Source organism: Oryctolagus cuniculus, chromosome 4 (genome assembly GCF_051225735.1).
Source record: "Oryctolagus cuniculus isolate XC-2025 breed Fujian yellow rabbit chromosome 4, ASM5122573v1, whole genome shotgun sequence".
Classification (NCBI taxonomy): domain Eukaryota; kingdom Metazoa; phylum Chordata; class Mammalia; order Lagomorpha; family Leporidae; genus Oryctolagus; species Oryctolagus cuniculus.
Window position 1 is genome coordinate 85,762,559 of NC_142870.1, and position 22,790 is coordinate 85,785,348.

Here is a 22,790-nt window from a genome sequence, read left to right on the forward strand (position 1 = left end):
CAGCACATGCCCCTGACAGCTTGCCTTGGACAGCCCAGGCCCTTGGTTTGGCTCTCTTGAAGGCAAGGGGTTTGTGAAACCCAGCCTTACCTTGAGCTGACATAATTTAAAATCTAGTTGTGGGGGTGGGGGTAGAAAGGAAAACAGCAGAAAAGCTACTAAAAATGCAAATTGCAAATTGAGAAAATGCTGCAAAAGTATTATAAAGGACGTAATAGCACTAGGGTGTGTGCCACAAATGTATTACACAGTCTACTAGAATGTTATTGCTTACATATTTTCCTATAGAATATTTAAAATTTGCCTTGTCTGTTTGCATGGTTTTGTTTTCTTGTTGTTACTGTTTGTGTATTAAAGATATTACTTATACAGGTGGTTGACTAAGACCTCTCTGAGAAGCTAACATTTAGAGGATATGTAAGAGGATAAGAAGGCTGGCGCTGCGGCTCACTAGGCTAATCCTCCACCTTGAGGCACTGGCACCCCGGGTTCTAGTCCCGGTTGGGGCGCGGGATTCTGTCCCGGTTGCTCCTCTTCCAGTGCAGCTCTCTGATGTGGCCTGGGAGTGCAGTGGAGGATGGCCCAAGTCCTTGGGCCCTGCACCTACATGGGAGACCAGGAGAAGCACCTGGCTCTTGGCTTCGGATTAGCGTGGTGCACTGGCCGCAGTGCGCCGGCCACAGCGGCCATTGGAGGGTGAACCAACGGTAAAGGAAGATCTTTCTCTCTATCTCTCACTGTCCACTCTGCCTGTCAAAATAAATAAATAAATAAATAAATAAATAAATAGGATAAGAAGCTAGCGCTGGATATAGTGGGTAAAGCCACAGCCTGTCATGCCGGCATCCCATATGGGAATTGGTTGAAGTCCCAGCTGCTCTACTTCCAATCCAGCTCCTTGCTAATGTACCTGAGAAAGCATTGGAAAATGGCCCAAGTCCCTGGGTGTCCCTGCATCCATGTGGGAGACCTGGAAGAAGCGCCTGGCTACTGGTTTCAGCCTGGCACAGCCCTGGCCATTGCAAACATTTAAAGGGTGAACCAGCAGATGAAAGACCTCTCTCTATGTCTCTCTTTCTCTCTCTCTGTAACTCCACCTTTCAAATAAATAAACATTAAAACAAAGCCAGCCCTGGGAAGATCGTGAGGCAGGAAGGGTTGTGGTGAGTTCAAGGAGATGGAGATGGTGGCTGGGGCAGAGTGAGATACAGAGAGGGGACCCAAGACTCGGTCAGAAGGGGAGGCAGGAAAGGAAGGCTATGTGGGCCTCTTGCTTCCTCTCTCAGCACCTCAGCTTCCTAATTTGTAAAATGAGTGCATCATGACCTCAGTGGGTCCTGGGCATTAATTGTGAATCTCTTTTCTCCGTAGATTTGAATATCAACATGTTCTAGTCCTCTGGGTGCTGGGGATAGCATCCTAGGCATCAGGATCTGGCAATCTGCTTAGACAAGCTGAGGGGGTGCCAGCGCTGTGGCATAAAAGGCTAAGCCTCCGCCTGTAGTGCCGGCATTCCCAGTGAGTGCTGGTTCAAGTCCCAGCTGCTCCGTTTTCCGTCTAGCTCCCAGCTAATGTGCCTGGGAAAGCAGCGGAAGATGGCCCAAGGACTTGGGCCCCCGCACCCACGTGGAAAACCCAGATGAGGCTCCTGGCTCCTGGTTTTGACCTGGCCCAGCCCTGGCCATTGCAGCCATTTGGTCAGTGAAACAACAGATGGAAGATGTCTTTCTCTCTATCTCTGCCTTTCAAATAAACAAATACACCTTTAAAAAAAAGAAAAAGAAAAAAATGTGAGGGAAACTAAAATACCTAGAGTAAGGCTTACCAAACGTGGTGCTATTTTGGGCCAGGTAATTTTTTGTTGTGTGTGTAGGGTGATTGGCAACATTCCCGGCTTCTACCCACCAGGGGCCAGAAGCCACTCTCACCTAGTGGAGTGTAGGCAAAGATACCTCCAGATATTGCCACAGCCCACCCAATACACAAAATCACCCCGGTACCTCCAATAAGCAGCTCTGATATGAGATGAGAGGTGACATGTGGCCTCTGTGTTAGGAAAAAAAGAAAGCACGCGGGGACCACCTGCTCCTGCAGAGGAGCAGTGCCCACTCACTCTGGCTGGTTCTTCTCCCTTTCGCTCCTAAGATTTCAGGCACTCATCATTAGATTGTCTATGCTTTTATTTGCCCGTGTTGTGTTGGGTTAATTTAGTTAGTTGGTGAATAGTCTTTGTAGCAATGTGATGCACCCACAAATACCTCCGTGACCAAATCCTGGGAGCTTGCCAATGACCTACATGTAGCAGTGTGTTCTGCAATTCCCTACCTCACCACCACGGAGGTAGCCCCTGTCCCAGGCCTTCCTTCCTGTACAGTTCTCTTTTATCTTGGAGTGTACGAGGGTCTATGTTGAATCTCAGTGGCTTTTTTTTAAGTGTTATGAAAAGGTTCTAATGCTGTTGGAATCCTTTACACCGCGTCATCTGCGCTGTTCTCTGTGGCTGGAATTCCTGCGTTTGAAGAGTGCCATAAAATCCTGTTGGTGCAGCTGGCACTCTGCATCATCCTCTCTCACTGGTTGGTGTGTGGGTTGTTTTGTCCATGTCTTTTTTTGTGCTTTCCAGGTAATTATTATAGGGTAAGAATATGAGGACACTACTTTCACAGTTTCTGGTTTATTTTAAATAAAAAGTAGAAATCACACTGTTATATGAAAATAACTGGGGACCTGCTATGAAGTTTTAAGCCATTGGGCAAAAAGTTTAACAAGAAGCCCATAAATAGACCAGTCTTTCTGAGCCTCCCGTTTAAGATTTCTGGATTAGGTCATCCAGGTTTAGAATTTCTTACATTAATCTAGAAGTCAAAATAAGTCAGCTTAGAAAAGCCTCCTTTGTACTGAAGAGTGGCAAACAAGAAACTGCTGAGGCAGGAATTTGACTAGATGTTGGGGCTGAGGTAAGCAGTGAGGTAAACTGTATTTATTTAACATGATTTGTTGTAATACATGGAAATTACAGTGAAGTGTTCTCTTTACAACCAACATCTGCAAATAAGGGCAAAGAGATTACCTTCAGGGAGGTAAACTTTTCAAAATGCAGTCTTTTTAAAACTTTCAAATATTTAATGAAACATGTAGAGAAATGAAAAATTGAAAGAGGAAAAAAATGGCTCCCAGGAAGATTTGACTGGAATGTGATTGAATGAATTAATGTGTTTACAGAAGATGTGTGTCAGTCAGGATCAGAGAAGACAGGGTAACCGTAGAGAAAACACTCCTGTTTTATAACAACTCGCCTTTTAATCCGGGCAGGAGACAGTTGCACTCATACCACTTCCTTATTCTGTTCCAGTCTTTGAGATCTGCTCTTCTCTGTGAGAGCAGGTTCTGCCAGGTCTGTCTGGGCCTGGAAGACTGAGCTACTCTCAGGACATGGTGGGCCCAGGTGATGACGTCACTCTACAAAGCTTCTTTGGAGATAGCCCCACCCTGTTCCAGTTGTCATTCCCACCTGCACTCCATATGCCTGTGTCTGCACACTTCTGCATTCAACAAGTGCATACCTACTGTCAGGGGCGAAGTTAAAGTACTGAGGGTAAACTCTGAATGATCAGCCTTGATGTAGCCTCATGAGCCTTCTAAAACACAGGCTTGCTTAGGGTCTGGGAAACCTCCCCTTCTCAGATAGCCATAGGGAAGTTTGTTTGTTGGTGTCTTTCTTTCTGGAGAGGGTCTGTAGATTAGAGAAGGTTCTGTTGACTGTAGTTTAAATCATTGCTTTGGGGAACACAGTTTGGCTTCTTGAGCCTGAGGGCTCTGTAGGGAAGGAGACAAAGGTTAAGCTGTTCGGGATGTAAAGGACCTGTGTGCAAGGGGAGGAGAAGAGAGGAGTGTGTGAGTAGAAGAGGGGTAAAGAAGGGACAGTATGCTATTCCACAGAACACATGGACAACTGTGATTTTAATTATTTCTATGATCCTCTTTTGACAATTTCCTAATATTCTCTCTCTCTCTCTCTCTCTGTGTGTGTGTGTGTGTGTGTGTGTGTCTCATTGGTCCCTTTTACGTGGGAGGTAAATGTGGTTGGAGGGCAGAGTAGTAGGGACAGTTCCCTCAAGCGTATTTGGGGACATGAGAGGCACTCCGTTAGTGTGGGAAATAATTGTTACCTGATGATAATAATAGCTCCATGATACATTTTGCAATTTTAAACCCAATGTCTGTCAATAGCCCCTGTAATGAAATCCACTTTGAGACAGTACAATTCAACTCACTTCAATAAGCAATAATGGAGCAGTCCTTGTCCTTATTATTTTGTACTTTCTACAGAAAATTTAGCAATGTCTTACAGGTCATGGCCACTAAGTGGTATTACAGTCTCCACCAGACTGAGCAGAGCAGCTCCTAGAGTAACACTAAGAGGGGGAGTTTGCTTGGCCTTCCTGGGGTACCTCTGGTCAACTCAAGGTATTCCAGTGCTGTTACCAGTAGCACCCCATTCAGATAACAGAGATCTTACAGTAGCCCTGTAAGGTGAGTATTATCATTATACAATTTTATGGATGACAAACTGAGGAATGAAGAAATCAAATAACTTCCTGAAGCTCATATATCCAGAAAGTGGCTAATCTCTAAACTTAAAATGTCCTGGTGTAGAGACCATGCTTTTAACGAGGTACTCCACCACCTCTCCACATTAGCCAGTATCCCCGGTGTGAAGTGCATCTGCGACACTGTGGGATATAGTTGCGGAACTGAAGCCATAAACTTCAGGGGGTGGTTTCTATTCTGTCCCAGGTTTTCTTTGGGAGAAGGAAGTTTGTCTTGATTATACATTCATTAGAGGTGAGACACTTATCTTGTTCATATCCATAGTGTCTTCCAGAGTCTTTTTTTCAATATTTTTATTTAACTTTTATTTAATAAATATAAATTTCCAAAGTACAGTTTATGAATTACAATGGCTTCCCCCCAATAAGTTCTTTTTTAATTTAATAAATGTGAATTTACAAAGTACAACTTTTGTATTGTTGTGGCTCCCCCCCCCCCAACTTCCCTCCCTCCCGCGGCCCTCCCCTCTCCCACTCCCTCTCCCATCCTGCCCTTCATCGACTTTCATTTTCAATCACCTTCATATACAGAAGATCAACTTAGTATACACTAAGCAAGGATTTCAACAGGCTGCACTCACACAACCGCACAAGGTTTAGGGTATTGTTCGACTAGTAGTGTTGTTTTTAAGTTTCATAGTAAAACACATTAAGGACAGAGATCCTACATGGGGAGCCTGTACTCAGTGACTCACGTTGTTGATTTAACAATTGGCACTCTTATTTATGACGTCAGCAATCACCCGAGACTCTTGCTATGAGCTGTCTAGGCAATGGAAGCCCCTTGAGTTCACCAACTCTGAACTTGTTTAGTCAAGGCCATATCATAGTGGAGGTTCCTTCCTCCCTTCAGAGAAAGGCGCCTCCCTCCTTGATGGGCTATTCCTTCTGCTGGGGTCTTGTTCACCAGGATCTTTCATTTAGATTGCTTTTTGCCACCGTGTCATGGCTTCCCATGCCTGTGAGACTCTCATGGACCTTTTAGCCAGATCTGAATGTCCCAAGGGTTGATTCTGAGGCAGGAGTGCTGTTTTGAGCATTTGCCATTCTATGAGTCTGCTGTGTGTCCTGCTTCCCCCACAGGATCATACTCTCCCTTTTAATTCTATCCTTCATTGTTTGCTTACACTGGTCTTATTTGTGAAATCTCTTTGACACTTACCCTATCTTTTTGATCAGTTGTGTATTTATACTTATCACTTTACCAAGTGCACTGGCATTGGTACCTGCTTCCTTGGTAAGATTGAGCTGAAATCCCCTGGCACATTTCTAGTTCCACCATTGGAGGTAAGTCCGAGTGAGCATGTGCTGACCTATATATCTCCTCCCTCTCTTATTCCCACTCCTATGTTTAACAGAGATCACTTTTTTGTTAATTTTAAACACCTAAGAATGATTGTGCATTGATTACAGAGTTCAACCAGTGGTCTTATGTAGAACAAACAGAGCAACAACAACAACAACAGCAAAAATACTAAAAGGAATAAAATAGTAAGTTGTTCCTCAACAGTCTAGATAAGGGGTGATCATGTCATTGTCTCTCATAGTGTCCATTTCACTTCAATGGGTATCATTTTAGATGCTCATTTAGTTGCCATCGATCAGAGAGAACATATGATATTTGTCCCTTTTGGACTGGTTTATTTCACTCAGCATGATGTTTTCCAGCTTCCTCCATTTTGTTGTGAATGCCTGGATTTCGTTGTTTTTTACTGCTGTATAGTGTTCCATAGAGTACATATCCCATAGTTTCTTTATCCAATCATCCGTTGATGGACATTTAGGTTGATTCCATGTCCTAGCTATTGTGAATTGAGCTGCAAAAAATATTGAGGTGCAAATGGCTCTTTTTTTCTCCCCTTTAATTCCATTTGGGTATATTCCAAGGAGTGGAATGGCTGGGTCCTGTGGTAGTGCTATATTCAGGTTTCTGAGGTCCAGAGTCTAACAACAACCCCTGATGGAATGTAGCAGGTACTTAGTAGCATGAGTTGAAGTAAACCAGTCTCCATGGGTTTTCCCTCTTGATGCAATTTTTTTTTTTGTATCTAAACAGGGGAGGAGCGTGGGAACCCATAGCTCCACACCAAACTCCCAAAGGCAAGTTGGCTGCTAATGTCTTTGTGGTCAAATTCTTTCACCAAACCCTGATTCCAAAGTCAAGGACTGGTTCTAGCCCCTCCTGCTAATGAGACTGCTGCTTCTAACAAAGGGGATAATGTCATGATCATCATCTAGCCTTCTGTCTGCTGTCTTGTGATCATGTCTGCTGTAGCTGTGAATCAAATGCTGGACTTAGTGGCTGACAGAACTTGGAGTGTGTGGCCTTGGACAAGCTTAGCCTTGTCTTAGCTCAGTCCCATCATTTATGGAGCTAGGGTAATATTATCTCATTTCAGGAATAATATAGGAATAGGGATGATTAGGAGACCAAGTCAGGTGATGCATCTGAACATTAGCACAGGGCTTGCCCCTAGGGTAGGTGGATACACAAATTACATAAACTGTGTTTCCCAGTTAGATCACAACCTGCAAGGGATCATCCCTTACACTTCTTGCCCAAGAATCCTTCTCCAGTCTGTCCGTCAGTCACCCTGTCCTCTTGTCACTCTCATCAACTTCTTCATTTCCTGGACCCAGTTCCATCACTAAAGTAAGTTTTGCTCATTAATTGTTTATTATGCTTAACCAACATCTGGAGTCATTTTGATTCTGTCCCAGGAAGTATTTGGCTACCGGACTCAAGGCTGCCGACAAGCCCTCTGTCTTGCTGGATCCGTCTTATCATTTGGAATTCTCCCCTTGGTGTTTTACTGGAGACCGGCTTGGCACGTGTGGGCAAACTGTGTCCCATGTTCCTTGCAAGAAGCAGACGTCGTGTTGCTGAGGACAACAGTAAGTGCATACCTGGTTTTGTAGCCAGTGGCCTTTTCTCTGGGACACTGTGTTGTGGGGTGGATGGAGGAGATGTGCACAAGGCAGGTGGTAAGCAGAGGCTTCAATCTTAGCTTCCTACACGGCTTTGCACCTATCAAGAATTCCATACTAGGGGTACAGTGGGATTTGATTGAGAAATCTTATTTGAAAGGGTATTCCTTTTAAAATCGTAAGTTTTGTGAATATCAGAGAACAACCAAATTGTAGCTAAAAATAATAAACAGTATGAAATTATTCTATAGGCTACACAACATTCATACTCACTCTTCCCCCCAGATTCTGACACATCTACATTTATCTCCCCCAACCCAAACTGAAGTGACCCTAGGTGGGGGAGGAGAGGTGGAGATGGGGAGTATTTCTCTGAGGGGAATGGTGTTTTGCCCTTCTGACCTGAAAGAGACACAGTTATTGATGTGATTGTGTTGCATTCTGCAGCTATTCCAGGGTAACAATGCATCCATCTTTCCCTAAGATCATGATTGCTGTCTAGGAATTCAAGGCCTTGGCATTGTGAGTGTGTATTTGTTCCAATACTGCTTCTTCCTGACGCTCATGACACTTCGTGTGCATTGTTCCTTCATAGCTGTTAGTTCTGCCAGGAAAGTAATCTTCTACCTTGCTAACTGCTGCTTGCCTAGTTCCTGTGTGTGGTGGCGATCCCATTAGCATCATGCAGTGGATGGATTGAAATGGGCATTCCTGTTCAAGAGAATGAATGGACAGTGTCATGGAGACACCTTTTGACTGACAGTTACTAAGTGCTCTTGTCAAGGAATGACAAGAAAGTACTTACTTTTATTTTTATTCATTTTACTTATTTGTATGTGGCAGGGACGCTACTACTTAAGTCATCAACTGCTGTCTCCCAAGGTGCACGTTAGCAGGAATCTGGAATTGGAAGCAGAGCTGGGACTTGAATCCAGGCACTGCAACGTGGGATGTGGGTGTCCTAAGTGGTGTCTTAACCATTGCACAAAAAGCTTGCCCAACAATATTCTTGATAAATCAACATCTATTGGGAGTTCAGCTTCTTTTATATGTAATAATCCCTGGAGATAAATATTCTATTTGATGCAATAAGAGGGGAGGCTAGCAACAAACCTTATTACTGTCTACACACAAATAAAGCAAACTGCATTTCAATCTGAAATCTAACAGAGCTGGGGCTCAGCATCAGTGAAACAGAAATTGGATGAGGTTTTCCTTTGTGATGATTTACTCCACTGGGACCAGCTCTGGCCATCGTTTCTTGATCCTGGTGCCTCCGGTCCTATCTATTTCACATCCCAGCTTAGCTGACCTGTGAACCATGATACAGGGGAGAGTTGAGGGGCCTCCTCAACTATAATTTAACTGGAACATCTTGGAAAATAAACCTTGAGATTTTAAGAAAGCGAGAGATGAGAGTGGAGTAAGAGCAAGTCATTCTGATGATGTTAGGCGGGAGTGGCACTCTCTTGATACCTCAGATCACGCTTCATGAGGGCTCCCAGCATATGCGTGAGATAGGAGTGCCTGGCACTCACAGGTGAAATGTCTTCATTGGAGGGGTGAGGAATGTGGATCTGGGGAGGTGATACCATCTTCCTGAGCTCATATATGGGTAAGGGCCTAACCAAGACTAGGTCCTATGCATTTTGGCTCTTGGTCCTAGGCTCTACCCATTGAATTGTACTTAGGTGAGTGGTTCCCAAACCTCAGCTGGCATAAAAATAATCTAGAGAGTCTACAAAGGGAATTCTGGGCCCCCTTCTAATCTACTGGATTTGGATTGGAGTGCAACAATATGCATGTTAAGTAGGTTCTTAGGTGATGCTAATGGTTCTGGTAAGAGGCTACCCCTGGGAAAAAATCTGGTGTCAGTGGCCGTCTCTCCCACTGATGAGTCCACATGTGCACTGGGTCCTAGGGAGATGATCAGACACCTGCACACTAGATTTATGGCTCAGTCACTGTGTGTAGGTCTATGGTGTCAGGAAGGACTAATCTAGATTTAGCAAAGTGATGTAAGTGGCCTCTGTGTCGCAGCCTGAGTGTCTTGCTGGGGCAAGGGAAGAGAAGTATGTCTTTTGGAATTCGGAGAGGGGAAAATGTATTTTCAGAAGGCTGCCATCTTCGGGAACCTCATAGATCAACTCCTCCACATGAACTTAGAGACCCATGAGATTCCTATGTTTTGGCATGAAAGGAATTGAAGTCTATGCAGCAGGTACTTAGATCTTTTCCAAATGGTTCTTCTGAGTCTGTGCTTTTGCTTCAGCAGAAACAGAACCTGAGAAACAAGAAGGGTTCTGCCTTCCAGAGAGCCTTCAAAGCTTCCTCCCACCTGAGAATGGCTGGTGACTGAACCATGCTCTCGGGGCTTGCAGAGTGGGACACAGTCAGGAATAAGAGGAAATAGGCAAGGAAGTGGGAACAGAAAGGAGGGAGATGGGAGAACTGGAGAGGGAAATAGTAAAAGGAAAATGAAGAGAGAGGGAAAAAGAAAAATCAACTAAGAGTAACAAATTTAAGAAGTGTAGCATAGAGGGGGATGGTGCACTTGGTAATTTGGAGTCCATTGTTTTGACTTGTAGTGCTAGTATTTTGTATTGGTTCCCTAAGTTTTCAGGATCTCGATTTCTTCACTTGTAAAATGCAACTGGTAAAGCACTTGTTCTTTTGTGGACTGGTGTGAGGATGAAGCAAGATAACTTGTGTAAAAGCCATTAGCAAGCTGTGACATGTGTTATCACAGGTCACATGGAAAGTATGTGTGTGTGTGTTATGGCCCAAGCGACTCCAAGGACTTTCTGTACAGAAGAGCTTGCTATACACAGACAATTCCATGTCTCATGGCCCTGCTCTTCTGGATGCTGTGCCCTTCCCTCCTCACCCAGCAGGCCTGGCCTGCCCTTCCAGGACCCCAGCATGGGGGGAGGTGTCCTGTGACCAGGAATACCAGTCTTCATCCACACCAAGACAAATGATTCTCCTGGTTGCATGTGCTCAGCTTTGCAGCTGGACGTATATGGGAATGACTCAAAAAGTACTATGCCTCCAAGCTGCATCCCTCATTGGGCTTCTTTCTTTGCCTCTTTGAAAGTCTATTAAGTTCTCCCCACCTTTCACGGCCTATACCTCACTAATCAGAGCAATCTAAAACAGCTTCAATCTTGCCTTTTTCTTCTTGATTTCAACTTTAATTTTTAATTACCTACTCTGATGTGTCATATTAAATGGATTTGCTATGCCAGAGACTTTCCAAACAAATGAGGCTCCAAATTAGTTTTTATGCAATTAGACAGGAATTCAATTATTTCAAACATTCATACTAAGACTAAGGGAAAAATAAGCTTTAGGTACCAATAGTTTAAAAGTTTGTTGATAGTTTTTTTTGCATTAAAATAACACCTTAAAAAGATTTTATTTGAATTATGTTAAAATAGCTATAGTGTAATGACTTCCCATTAAGAAGGGCTGGATGACTCCTATCTGAAATGCTGTCTACCCGTTCTTGGTGTTTATCATCAATCTCATGCTAGTAGGATCACAGATCACGATCACAGCTGCTGATTCCATATCCCTTCTTATTAAAAGATAGAGTAAAATAAAAGAAAAAGAGTCCACGATGTACTCACCAAAACCCTTTCAGTACACAATTTCTTTTCAGTTCTCTTTTATTGAGAACCTCTAGAGATTTTTATATCTTTCCAAAAGGTAAGAGTAATTACAGTCTCATTTTGTAATTTTTAAAGTGGCATTTTATTCATTATTCATCTACTTTTGAATTCTAACCAATATCTGCAACGATGCCATATTTCTATGCAAATAACATGATTTACATTCATTGGCCGTCTGAATTCAGTGCTCCTGATGATTTCCATAGTTTCCGTCTTTATTATAATTACAAACACATTTTTCCTGCACTATCGTTGTATGTTATATACTGTCAAAGATCCAGGATGTTCAGAGCAGAGTGTTGATTAGTTTTGAGGCCTGACCCAAGGCACTTAATTTTGATGTATTTACAGAGGTGGGGAGGGGGCATTTCCCCTTTGATTTCAATTAAAGATGTCAAGGCTCTGGCCTTTAGTTAAAAAAACTGAATAACTCTGCCAATCAGCCATGCAAATGGCGTCCTGAAGTCTGCCAGCCCACCAGGGTTCGCGGCAGCCCTTGGCCTTTGTGTTGAGGCGATCTGCTTCCTCCACCCCCTCCTCCTCTGCAGCGGGTCTCTCCCCACACCAGCACCAGCGTCTACAGAAGCAGACACCTTGTGTTGTCCATGTTCTTATCCATAACAGCATCATGTGTCTTCTGAAATTCCTGCTCCCCTTCATTTGTTCATATTTATATTCATTCATTCAGTATTTACCAGGCACTGGGGATAGAGACATGAGCAAAACAGGAGGTAATCCCTGTCCTTACAAGGTGACATTCTAGGGAGGAGCCCATGTGCACACACGCGCGCACACACACACACATTCTCTCTAGAGTAGATGTGCAAGGCAGGCACTGTATCTCTACTTACTAAAGCCTCCTCATTCCTCAGCCCTGTTTCACCTACTCTATTGCATCTTTGTTGGTTGATTTTCTGTCCCAATTCTGGAGGGAGTTAGTCATGTGCTCTGTGTTCTTTCAGCTCCACTTTTGTTTCTGACTGCTGCAGTTTTGCTGTCTGCCTTCTATTAAAATGCTATACATTTAGCAGTTTATACTATAGCATGTCAGCGATTATTTCATTTAATGCTCATAGAAATCCTGGAAAATGGGAGCTATCATCTCCATTTTGCAGATGAGGAAACAGAGTGAATAATTGACTTTGCAAATTTGGAAATTTTGGAAACAAGATTTCTCTTTGCCATCCCACTTCCCTTCATAAATTTGATGAACACAGGCTATAAGCCAGCCACAGTGCTAGCTCATGGGCAGCTGTGTGTGTCAAGGGAGAGTGTAATGATTAATAAAATAGGGTACATGGAGTCCACCACATGCTACGCAAGTGCAAAAATCCCATTATTTTTAAAATTTATTTATTTCAATTTTATTTGAAAGATAGAGGAACACACTGAAATTTTTGATCTCACTTCCAAAATATCTGCAATAGCCTGGTGTAGGCCAGGCCAAAGCCAGGAGCCTGGAACTCAGTCTGCCTCTCCCATGTTGGTAGCAGGAATCTAAGTACCTGGTTGCCTCCTAGGGTGCACATTAGTAGGAAACGGATCAGAAACAAAGGAACTGGGATTTGAACCAGGCACCTTGATATGGGATGTGAGTTTCCCAACCCGCATCTGATCTACTATTCCAAATGCCCACTCCCAAGTCCAACTCTTGAAGTACTGATCAGGAAAGATTCATGATATGGTAGATGGATAAAAGAGATTTCGATGAGTCAAGAAAGAAAAGTTTTTCTAGCTCCAAAGGATATGTGTTAAATGGTGATAGTGGCTGGTGGGCATGGGCACATGGAGAGTGGTCCAGGTAAAGGGAATTTTACAAAGAACTTGAACCCAAGTCCTTCTGATTCTCTGAGTCCTGAATTTTTCATTATGCTGAATTCCTTTTTGCAGTTTTTTCTTCTGTTAAGTTATAAGCTTTTGGAAGATGGGACCATGGTTTACTTTTCATCCGCTATATCACTTAGCATGTGCTCACAGTAGGTACTCAGTATTTATTTAATTCAATGAAATAAGATGAATTTCTTTGGTAACACTGGTCTCATGGTTTTTAGCAGCACTTTTTTTTATAGACACTAAAGTGAAAGCCACAGTAGAGAAAGTAGGAGAAGCCAGTGTTGCTTCTTTTAGGTATGTGTCCCCTCTTCCGACTTTGGTCCTTTCACCTCCCATTCAACCTGTTTTTTAATTTGATATTCAGCCAGACATCCTGGATATTCTGTGAGCTGATCTCTGAGAAATGGCTGTGTCTTAAGACAAATCATTTTGAAGACATTGTCCTTTGTAGCATACTGACATTTATAGTGTGGCTTAAATAGTTCCATGCATGTCATCTCACTTGGTTCTTACCGGTAGAGATTATTCCCCTTTCACCCATATTACAGATGGAAGCGAAGTTAAGCAAAATGCTGAAGACCCCATACCTGTAAGCAGTAGAAGCAAAGCTTACACTGAAAGGTGGACTTGAGTATGAACTATAATCTGTGTTCCCTGACAAGCAACTGGCTCTACAGTGCCAGCCCTGTGAAATGGCTAAAGATGAGTCTGGAGCCTGGCTGCCTACTCCGCACAACATGCTTATCTGTTAGGACTTCCACAACAGACTATCACAGACCGGCACAAACAACAGAAATGCTCAGTTCTAGACTTCGGACATCCAAGGTTAAGGTGTGGACGGGGTCGGTTCTGATGAGGCCTCTCCTTGGTGTGCATTGACGGCCTTCTCAGTACAGCCTTGCACGGCCTGTCCATTGTGGGCTTGCGCTTCTAACCTCTCTTCTTCAGCTTCTGTGGACATGATTCCTATCAGATTACAGCACCACCCGGTGACCTCAATCTTCCTCACCCTCTGAAGGCTCCATCTCCAAATATATTGGAGGGCAGTGCTTTGGCAAATGAATTTTGGGTTACATAATTCAGTCTATAACAGACCAGTTACTGAACCCCACTTTGCCCCCATTGCCACTTTTGTTAAGTGAGCCTAACAGTAGGATCTGCTGCCTGGAGAGGACTAAATGAGGTGAAAGGTGTGTTAGACACTGGGATGGAAACTCGGCTGCCATGCAGGCATTGCATGAGCATTGGTTAACTTCTTACTATGCATGGCATCTCCAAGTGTTTCAGACAAGGAACCAGCTAATCTGCTGCTCCCTCCTCACTCAGAAAACAATTCCAAAAAAAGGCCCAATTTCTTCAAAATGTACGCTGAGTTGCTTTAAATTTCCTTTTTTCAAACAACAAATCTTTGCTGTATGACTTCACTGCTTTGCCCTGCCCTGCATTTTTGGTCAATATGTCACAGGAGTATTGAGACTATTGAGTGTAAGATTTTTTCCAGTGCTTAGAATTTTCTCTTTATCTCTTCTAACTAAGTTCTACATTCTAGCCAATGTTAACTTTTTCTAACTAAGCAATATTGGGAATATGAGGTCAAGATGTCGAGAACATCAATGGGTCTGGCCGAGAGGGAGGGAGAGAGAAAGAGAGAGAGAAGATGCTAACATATAAAAAGAATAGTGTTTTGTCAAAGTTACAGTGTTTTAGAAGAGCCTGAGAAATATGTTATTATTGCTTTGGTGGCAGTCCTCTAAATCCTTCACCTTAGCTGGAGTTCAGGCTTTTAGTGTTGCAATGTATCCATCTCCAAGCGAAAAGCACTCATTTTCTGATGTCTCTTTGGAACTGTGTAATAAGTTCTTTTTTTTTTAATGCAAGCTCATTTTTTTTGTGTAGTGAACTCCCACACAGGAGTCACAGCTTTGGTCTGAACTTGAAGTGACCATTACACTGCTTTTAAATTCCCAGGGATGAGATCTTGTAGAGAAAGTTGGCATGAGATAATTCACGCCAGCGAAATACAAACGTTAGCCTGACATTTCCAGGTTCAGAAAGTGCAAGTCCACAGGAAATAAAAAAATGCTAAGGTCTCTCCCTCTCTTTTTCTGTCTGGGTCAAACATATGTCCTCTGTGTATATTCAACTTTTGAAACCCATTATTGGATTATTTTAAAACCTACTGTTTTAGAATTCAAGGGCTGACCTGGTGATTTCTCTTGATACAGAGAAGGTAAAACCTGTCCCGTGAGACTTGAGATGTGAACAGTCCAGATTTGCCAGGCAAACTGTTTGACTTATTTGTATTTAAACCAACTATTTGAAATGGGAGGTCCACTGGTGCATGTAAGTATTTTACAAATCATGAAGTGCTTGAATGATGCAGGAAACAGACTAAAGTGGAAAAAAAATAGATGGTAAAAGAGCCTAAACTTTTCTTGAAGGAAAAATAAGTTCCAGAGAGATCTCAGTAACCACATCTGTAAAAAGTAAGGCAAGGCATCATATGCCAACTAGCATTTGTTGCACCCTTGTTAGAGGGCAGACCTGGGACCAGGTGCATCGTTTTATCAAATCCTTTGCGCATCCATGAAATGTGGTGTTATTATACTACCCACTCCCTGAATAAAGAAAGCTGGGCTCAGAGGCTTCCAAGAACAGCCCCTGTTCTTTCTTTAATGGCCAATGGCAAACTGAAAACTGAGAGCAGCTGGTGATAACACTTAAATAGGTCACTACCTATTGACATACTTTCCTTCCATGTATTTGCTTTTTTCCCCTTAGAATCTTCAACAGGGTTCAAAACAAGAGACAAGTCAGTGTCACTACAATACTCTAAGAAAAATGACTCTATCGTTTATTTTGCTTATAGAATTCTATTTTTGCATTATATAGAATTATGAATACTTGAACTTGGGGCTTACAATGAGAGGAAAAAACTTAAATGCAATAGACAGAAAATAAAGCACCTTTGATTTAGTGATGCTATAAGTGGTAAGGGATCTTCAAAAAGCTCATGGAAACTACATGTTATGGAAAAACTATGCATGAATTTTGAAATTTTTTCATAAAACAAACAACTTTTAATTCTGTTTTTTTTTTTCCCATGAATTTTTTTTTGACAGGCAGAGTTAGACAGTGAGAGAGAGAGAGACAGAGAGAAAGGTCTTCCTTCCGTTGGTTCACCCCCAAGTGGCCACCACCGCCGGCGCTGTGCTGATCCGAAGCCAGGAGCCACGTGCTTCCTCCTGGTCTTCTATGCATGTGCAGGGCTCAAGCACTTGGGCCATCCTCCACTGCCTTCCTGAGCTGCAGCAGAGAGTTGGATTGGAAGAGGAGCAAACAGGACAGAACCAGTGCCCCAACCGGGACTAGAACCCGGGGTACCAGTGCCGCAGGCGGAGGATTAGCCTAGTGAGCTGCGGTGCCAGCCATTCCCCATGAACTTTTAAAATTGCCTTCATATAAGTTTGTAGGTGTAGAGATGAAGCTTCCTTTTAATGGTCACTCAGACTAAGCACACAGCTGAAGCATTAAATTAAGATTTGCCTTTTTACAAAACAATTATTTACTGTTTTAACCATGTAAGAGGGAGGGATGAGAGAGAGAGAGAGAGAGATTGACAGAGAGAGATTGACAGAGAGAGAGAGATTGAGAGAGAGTGAGAGAGCACTCTCATCTACTGGTTTATTCTCCAAATGTTCACATCATGTGGGCTGCACCAGCCTGAAGCTGGGAGCCAGGAACTCAATCCAGGTCTCCTACCTGGGTGGCAGAGACCCAGTCAATCACCTGCTGACTCCCATGATTTGCATCATCAGGAAGATGGAATACAGTTGGAACTCAAATCCAGCTATCCTAGCAAGCATTTTAAGCACCAAACACCTGCCCCAATCTTGACCTTGAAGAAGTTGTGCATTCCACTGGTCTACCTTGCTTTCCCCTCTTTAGCTATTATAGTCAGAAGATCTGTTAGCTGTCACACAGGGCCAGGGGGTGACAGCTTGATTTAGGGAATCAGAATCTGTATTGCCAAGGCAGCAGAGATTGTGATAAACTGGCTGTTTTTTTTTTCTACACAGCTCAGATGTTTATGATTTTCAAACACAAGCTATATACATACACCCATACCATGTGCTACTTGTTGAAACAAAGATGAAAGAGCCAAGTCTTACAGTAGGAAGACCTGACCCAGGTCCTCATTCTGTCCCTACTGATCAGACCAGACTTACTTGAACAGTTCTTAACTTTGCTGATGGTCAGTTTTCTCATCTGCAAAATGAAGATGATAATAATAATGACTTTGAAGAATTGTGAGGCAAAAACAAGGTAACTAATACATAAAGATTTTATAAATTTCTAAGTAATCAGATGAAAATTTATAGTTAGTGTTATTTTAATTCACTTATTCACTTAAGGGGATCAAGAATAGCTGTCTTCTTAATTATCTTTACTTGGTCCCCTGAGGTCTCTGGTCTTGATGGATATTTTATCATTTGTGTTTCCATTTACCTATAAATAATGTGCTTTTTTTAAAAAAAGATTTTATTTATTTATTTGAGAGGTAGAGTTATAGACAGAGGGAGAGACAGAGAAAAAGATCTTCCATCCTCTGGTTTACTCCCCAAATGGCTGCAATGGCCAGAGCTGGGCTGATCTGAAGCCTGCAACCAGGAGCTTTTCCAGGTCTTCCACCCAGGTGCAGGGGCCCAAGCACTTGGGCCATCTTCTACTGCCTTCTCAGGCCATAACAGAGAACTGAATCAGAAGAGGAGCAGCTGGGATATGAACTGACGCCCATATGGGATGCCGGTGCTGCAGGCGGAGGCTTAGCTCACTATGCCATAGCACTGAACCGAATTAGGTGCTTTCTTACCAAATTTATCATTGAAACTCTATAGTTTGGAAGTCCCAAGCTGAGGCTGGATGTCAAAATGGCAATCCAAAGTAACTGTAATTTTTAGCAAAATGTAGGCTAGCACAGAGGGTAAGAGGCAGTTGCAGTATTTGCTCATTTGGTGCTTTTCCCTCTTGATTTATTCTGTGATAAAGTGAACTGCAAAGGGAAGCAATTGCAATTAGGGTCACACACTAAGGTACCTTCTTCAATCCTACCTGTGCTGAAGTCTTGACAATGACCTTTGGACATTATTCCTTCCAAGGACCTGATCTTTTTCTTTTTTTTAAGATTTATTTTATTTATTTGAAAGACAGAGTTGCAGAGAGAGGTAGAGACAGAGAGAGAGGTCTTCCTTCCACTGGTTCACTCCCCAGATGGCCGCAATGGCCGGAGCTGCACAGATCCGAAGCCAGGAGCCAGGAGCTTCTTCTGGGTCTCCCACACAGGTGCAGGGGCCCAAGGATTTGGGCCATCCTCTACTACTTTCCCAGGCCATAGTGGCGAGCTGGATTGGAAGAGGAGCAGCCAGGACTAGAACTGGTGCCCATATGGGATGCCGGTGCTTCAGGCCAGGGCTTTAACCCACTGTACCACCACGCTGGCCCCCTGATCTTTTTCTTCCATTCACTGTCCTCTCACTGTCAGGTCTCAGTGCTCCACACTGAGGGAGAGATAAGAAACACTAAAATACAGTCGCTGCCTTCAAGATGGACTAGAAGGATTAAGACAACTCAGGCAGAAAATGATTAGGAGTGCAAGAGGCACACTGCTAATGCACTTTGGAGTTAGCACAGTGAGATTTCTTTTTTGTTGTTGTTGTTGGAGGGTGTTAAAGGGGCTTATCTGGAAAAGGGGGAACTTTGAGTTAAGGCTTGAAAGATGGGGATGGTGTCATGCCCGAACCTTGGAGATACCCTAACCTTGGAAATGCTTGTTTTTTGTGTTTCCTTTGTGAACTTTTCCACCAGGCCGTAGCCCCATGGGCTGGGAGGCAAAGGGGGAAGTGGGTTCTTGTCTGAGCCGACACCTCCTGCTGTGCGCGTCCATGCTTCACCATCCTCTCCAGATTCCCTAATACCCGAGGACAAGCCTTCCCCTCAATCTCTATATCCATCATCTTTCAAAGACATCTAACTCTGCCTCGAATGTTTTTTTCTAAAGATTTATTTATTTATTTGAAGGAAGAGTTACCGAGAGGCAGGGACAGACAGAGAGGAGAGAGAGAGAGAGAGAGAGAGAGAGAGAGAGTTCTTCCATCCACGGGTTCACTCACTAGATGGCCACAACAGCCACAGCTGCGTGGATCCGAAGCCAGGTCTCCCATGTGGTTGCAGGGGCCCAAGGACTTGGGCCATCTTCTACTGCTTTCCCAGGCCACAGAAGAGAGTTGGATTGGAAGTGGAACAGCTGGGAATCAAACCGGCGCCCACATAGGATGCCAGCACTGTTAATGGCAGCTTTACCTGCTATGTCACAGTGCCAGCCCCAGCCTAGAATGTTCATTAACCCCACAAACATACAGAGCTGTATGAAAATGATGTTTTTCAGGTTGAGCTGTAGCCCGATGACTTCTCTTAACTTCATGGGTATTTGGTGTCTGTTTCCTCAGGACGAATTCCAGACTTACTCTAGGAAAAAGGTAACATGGATCCACCTGGCAGCATTGGGCAGTGCCTTCGGTCTCACTCCTGACCACCCTGTCATTGCTGATGAGGAGTATATCATAAACAGAGCCATCAAAAAGCCGGACCTAGAGGTAAGACCACTTAGGGCTATTGCTGATGCCAGAGAAATCTAACCCAGTACCACAAAGTTAAGTCTAGGTCCTCCCTGGTGCCAATCCTCCACTGACAGTGTGATGAACACAGACTTTGGAGCCAGAGAGAGCTTGCTCCAAATCTCAGCTTTGTCCTAAGCAGTGCAGTTCTGGACCAACTAGCTCTGCTGAGCCTCAATTTTCTCTTCAATAAAATGATGATAATGCTCATCTCTGATATTAATTGGTGAAGTTCAGCAAATTAAGGAATACAATGATCAATACAGTGCCAGGTACATAAAAGATCTCCAAACCTATTAGCTGCTAATAGTGTCATGCTCCGTGTTGTAACCTGTGTTCACCTTACAGTAAAAGAAAATCATCCAGGAACATTCCAGGCAGTTTTCTTACAGCTACAAAATGACCTCATTTGAATTTTGTCATTCAAAGGTGTTTGGGATACTCCCTCTTCACTATAGTAAATGAATCCGTCTCAGAATATGGCTAGTAAACATTCATATTACAACACATTTTATAAGACAAATTGTTTTCTCTTACATTTATATATGTAGACAGCTGTTTGCTTTAGGAGTTCAAGGTCAGCTTTTTCAAATTGTTTCAATTGTTTTCACCTCATAGTCTTAGCTGCCAAAATAAACGTAACAGAGGAGCTCAAGTCCCTTCTCCTAGCAGATTGCCTCATTCACCTGGAAAGGTAGGATTCCCAAGTCTGCCTTAGGGACCTGGCCTCAGGGCCTATTGTCCTGAAATTCTTGCATCTTTAATTGCATTGAATAAATAAGTGCACAGCCAAATGAAAGGGATGCTCAAATAAACAAACAGAAACTGAGGGAGGGGCAGAGATCTTAAAATGGAAAATTCTCTATCAAAAAGCTTGATACCTTCATTTGCCAGCTCATGATATAGGGAGTTGGGCTACTGGCTGTCTCCCTGGAGTCTTGAGTTTATTTACAGAACTAGAGCAATAATCCTTCTCTGCCTGTTTCTCAGGGCGATTGTGAACCTAAAATAAGAAGACACATGTTAAGGTGATTTGTGAACTGCAATGAGCTATATTCACAATAGGGCCAGAACTTTGATCAGATTGGAGACGTCTAAGACACTGAAGCACTGGTGTCCATAACAGCACCCACAGCACCGAGGTGGTCATCATTTAGGGCCTTCTGCAGGGACTTTGAAGACTGCCCCAAAGAAACCAAGTCGGGTTTGCAAAGGAGGCTGAGGAGGCTCTAAGGACCATCTTGCAGGACTGCAGGCAGAACTGAAACCCGCTGCTTAACCTGTTAAACAGGATGCCCTGAGAGCGTGTGCCAACAAGAACTGCAGAGCAAGAAGCCTGGGGAGAGGAGCTCTTCCTGGTCCCTCAGAGGAAAGATGGAATCCACCCCGCAGGAGATGCTCAGTCTCCTAGTTAGGTGTCCTGACCCGAAGTGCCTGGAAATGAGCAAATGAACTCATCCCTCTCTTGACCTCTTCCCAGCTTCCAGAGGCCCTGAAGGTGATGAGGAGAGCAGATACGCTCCAGGCAGAGCAGTTGCCTGCTGGGGGAATCTCAAAGATGCTTCAAAGGTCCATGCTGGACTCGCCCTCTCACCGCGTGAGGAATGGCCTCAAAGAGCCTCAGACGGTTCCTAGTTGAAGGCCTGAGATAAAATGCACAAGTCAGCTGTTACTCCCTGTGAGTGCCGCCTTCATCTCTGGATGGTCCACGCCTCCGATGACTGTGCATGTCTCAGACTGTCTGTGGTTTCACCACCTCTCCATAGAGGTTCTCTAACTCCTCAGGGCTCCCATTCTATGGCAGAGTCTCCTTTACACACACACCCCCCCCCCTTTAAAAAAAAAAGATTTTCAAATGCATGGAATTAATAAAGTAGACAATCTTCACTTTATACAACTAGAATCATGATGTAAAGGGATTTTTAGATTTTCTTTTGAAAATTTTATATTGTATCCTTTGAGGGACTGAACATCGAAGTTAGATGGAGTGGAGCTAAAATTCCAGCCTTGCAAGTTACTTGACAAAATGAACTTCAAGTGCAAAGTGATGATGAAAACCCTATCTATCCTATCACAGGAAGGTGAAAAGACTAATGATAATATGTGAAGAGCATGAAGTTTATTTTTTAAAGATTTATTTATTTATTTATGTGAAAGGCAGAGTTACAGAGAGGCAGAGGCAGAGAGAGAGAAAGAGAGAGGTCTTCCATCCACTAGTTCACTCCCCAGATAGCTGCAATGGCTGGAGTTGCGCCGATCTGAAGTCAGGGGTCAGGAGCTTCTTCCAGGTCTCCCATGTGGGTGCAGGGGCCCAAGGGCCTGGGCCATCTTCCACTGCTTTCCCAGGCCATAGCAGAGAGCTGGATCGGAAATGGAGCAGCTGGAACTTGAACCAGCACCCATATTGGATGCTGACACTGCAAGCAGTGGCTTTACCCGCTATGCCACAGCACTGGCCCCAAGAGCCTTAAGTTGTTAACAAAAATAGTGGCCGTCATTACATTCCAGCTGTCTTTGCAAAACTTTAGGGAATATTGAGATGGAAAGTTAAATTCTGAGGCAAGAAACTTGAGGTTCCCTTAGGACCAGGACTGCTCGTTTGCTTCAGGGTTGGACACATTCAAATACTCTGCCCTCTAATTTTTAGCTTATGGAAGAAGTATTACCAGTGACAATTCCCTTCAATTTTGTAATGAAAATCAGTTAGATATGGGATACATTTCTAATACTTTATTTTGCAACTAACCTCATTGAAATAAATTCATTCCGTAAGAAAAAAAATAAAGCATTTCACACTTCTGCTTGCTAACTGTTAACAAACACGTGCACGCACATGCTTAATGGGTAGGATCAAGGTTCATTTGAGGTAACTTTGCATTGGAGTGCAGGGATTTAAACTATATTTCTGGTTGACATGGTTTTGAAAAGCATCCCTTCATTTATTTAATCAAAAATGTATTGAGCACTTAAAATGTTCCAGCTATCTACTGTTTCCAGTTTTATAATTTACTATCTAATGGCTACACTGACTGTAATATTCCTAGGAATAGAAGACAGAGGAGCTGAAGTGG

The 22,790-nt window shown here is 43.4% G+C and overlaps 1 protein-coding gene across 9 annotated transcripts in view; it reads left to right on the forward strand.

Moving 5' to 3' along the window:
• Window positions 1-22,790, forward strand: part of ATP13A4 (ATPase 13A4) — a 147,322-nt gene that overhangs the window by 33,072 nt on the left and 91,460 nt on the right. For 8 of the 9 annotated variants that reach the window (XR_016232473.1, XM_089330837.1, XM_070072349.2 and 5 more), the window contains exons 2-3: window positions 7,332-7,505; window positions 19,552-19,698. Coding sequence is in view for 8 of the 9 variants with exons in the window: in XM_089330837.1 (XP_089186963.1) it covers window positions 7,332-7,505; window positions 19,552-19,698 (321 nt within the window). In the remaining variant the exon portion in view is untranslated. The remainder of the gene's footprint in view (window positions 1-7,331; window positions 7,506-19,551; window positions 19,699-22,790) is intronic. The other variant, XM_070072350.2, reaches the window with a different exon arrangement.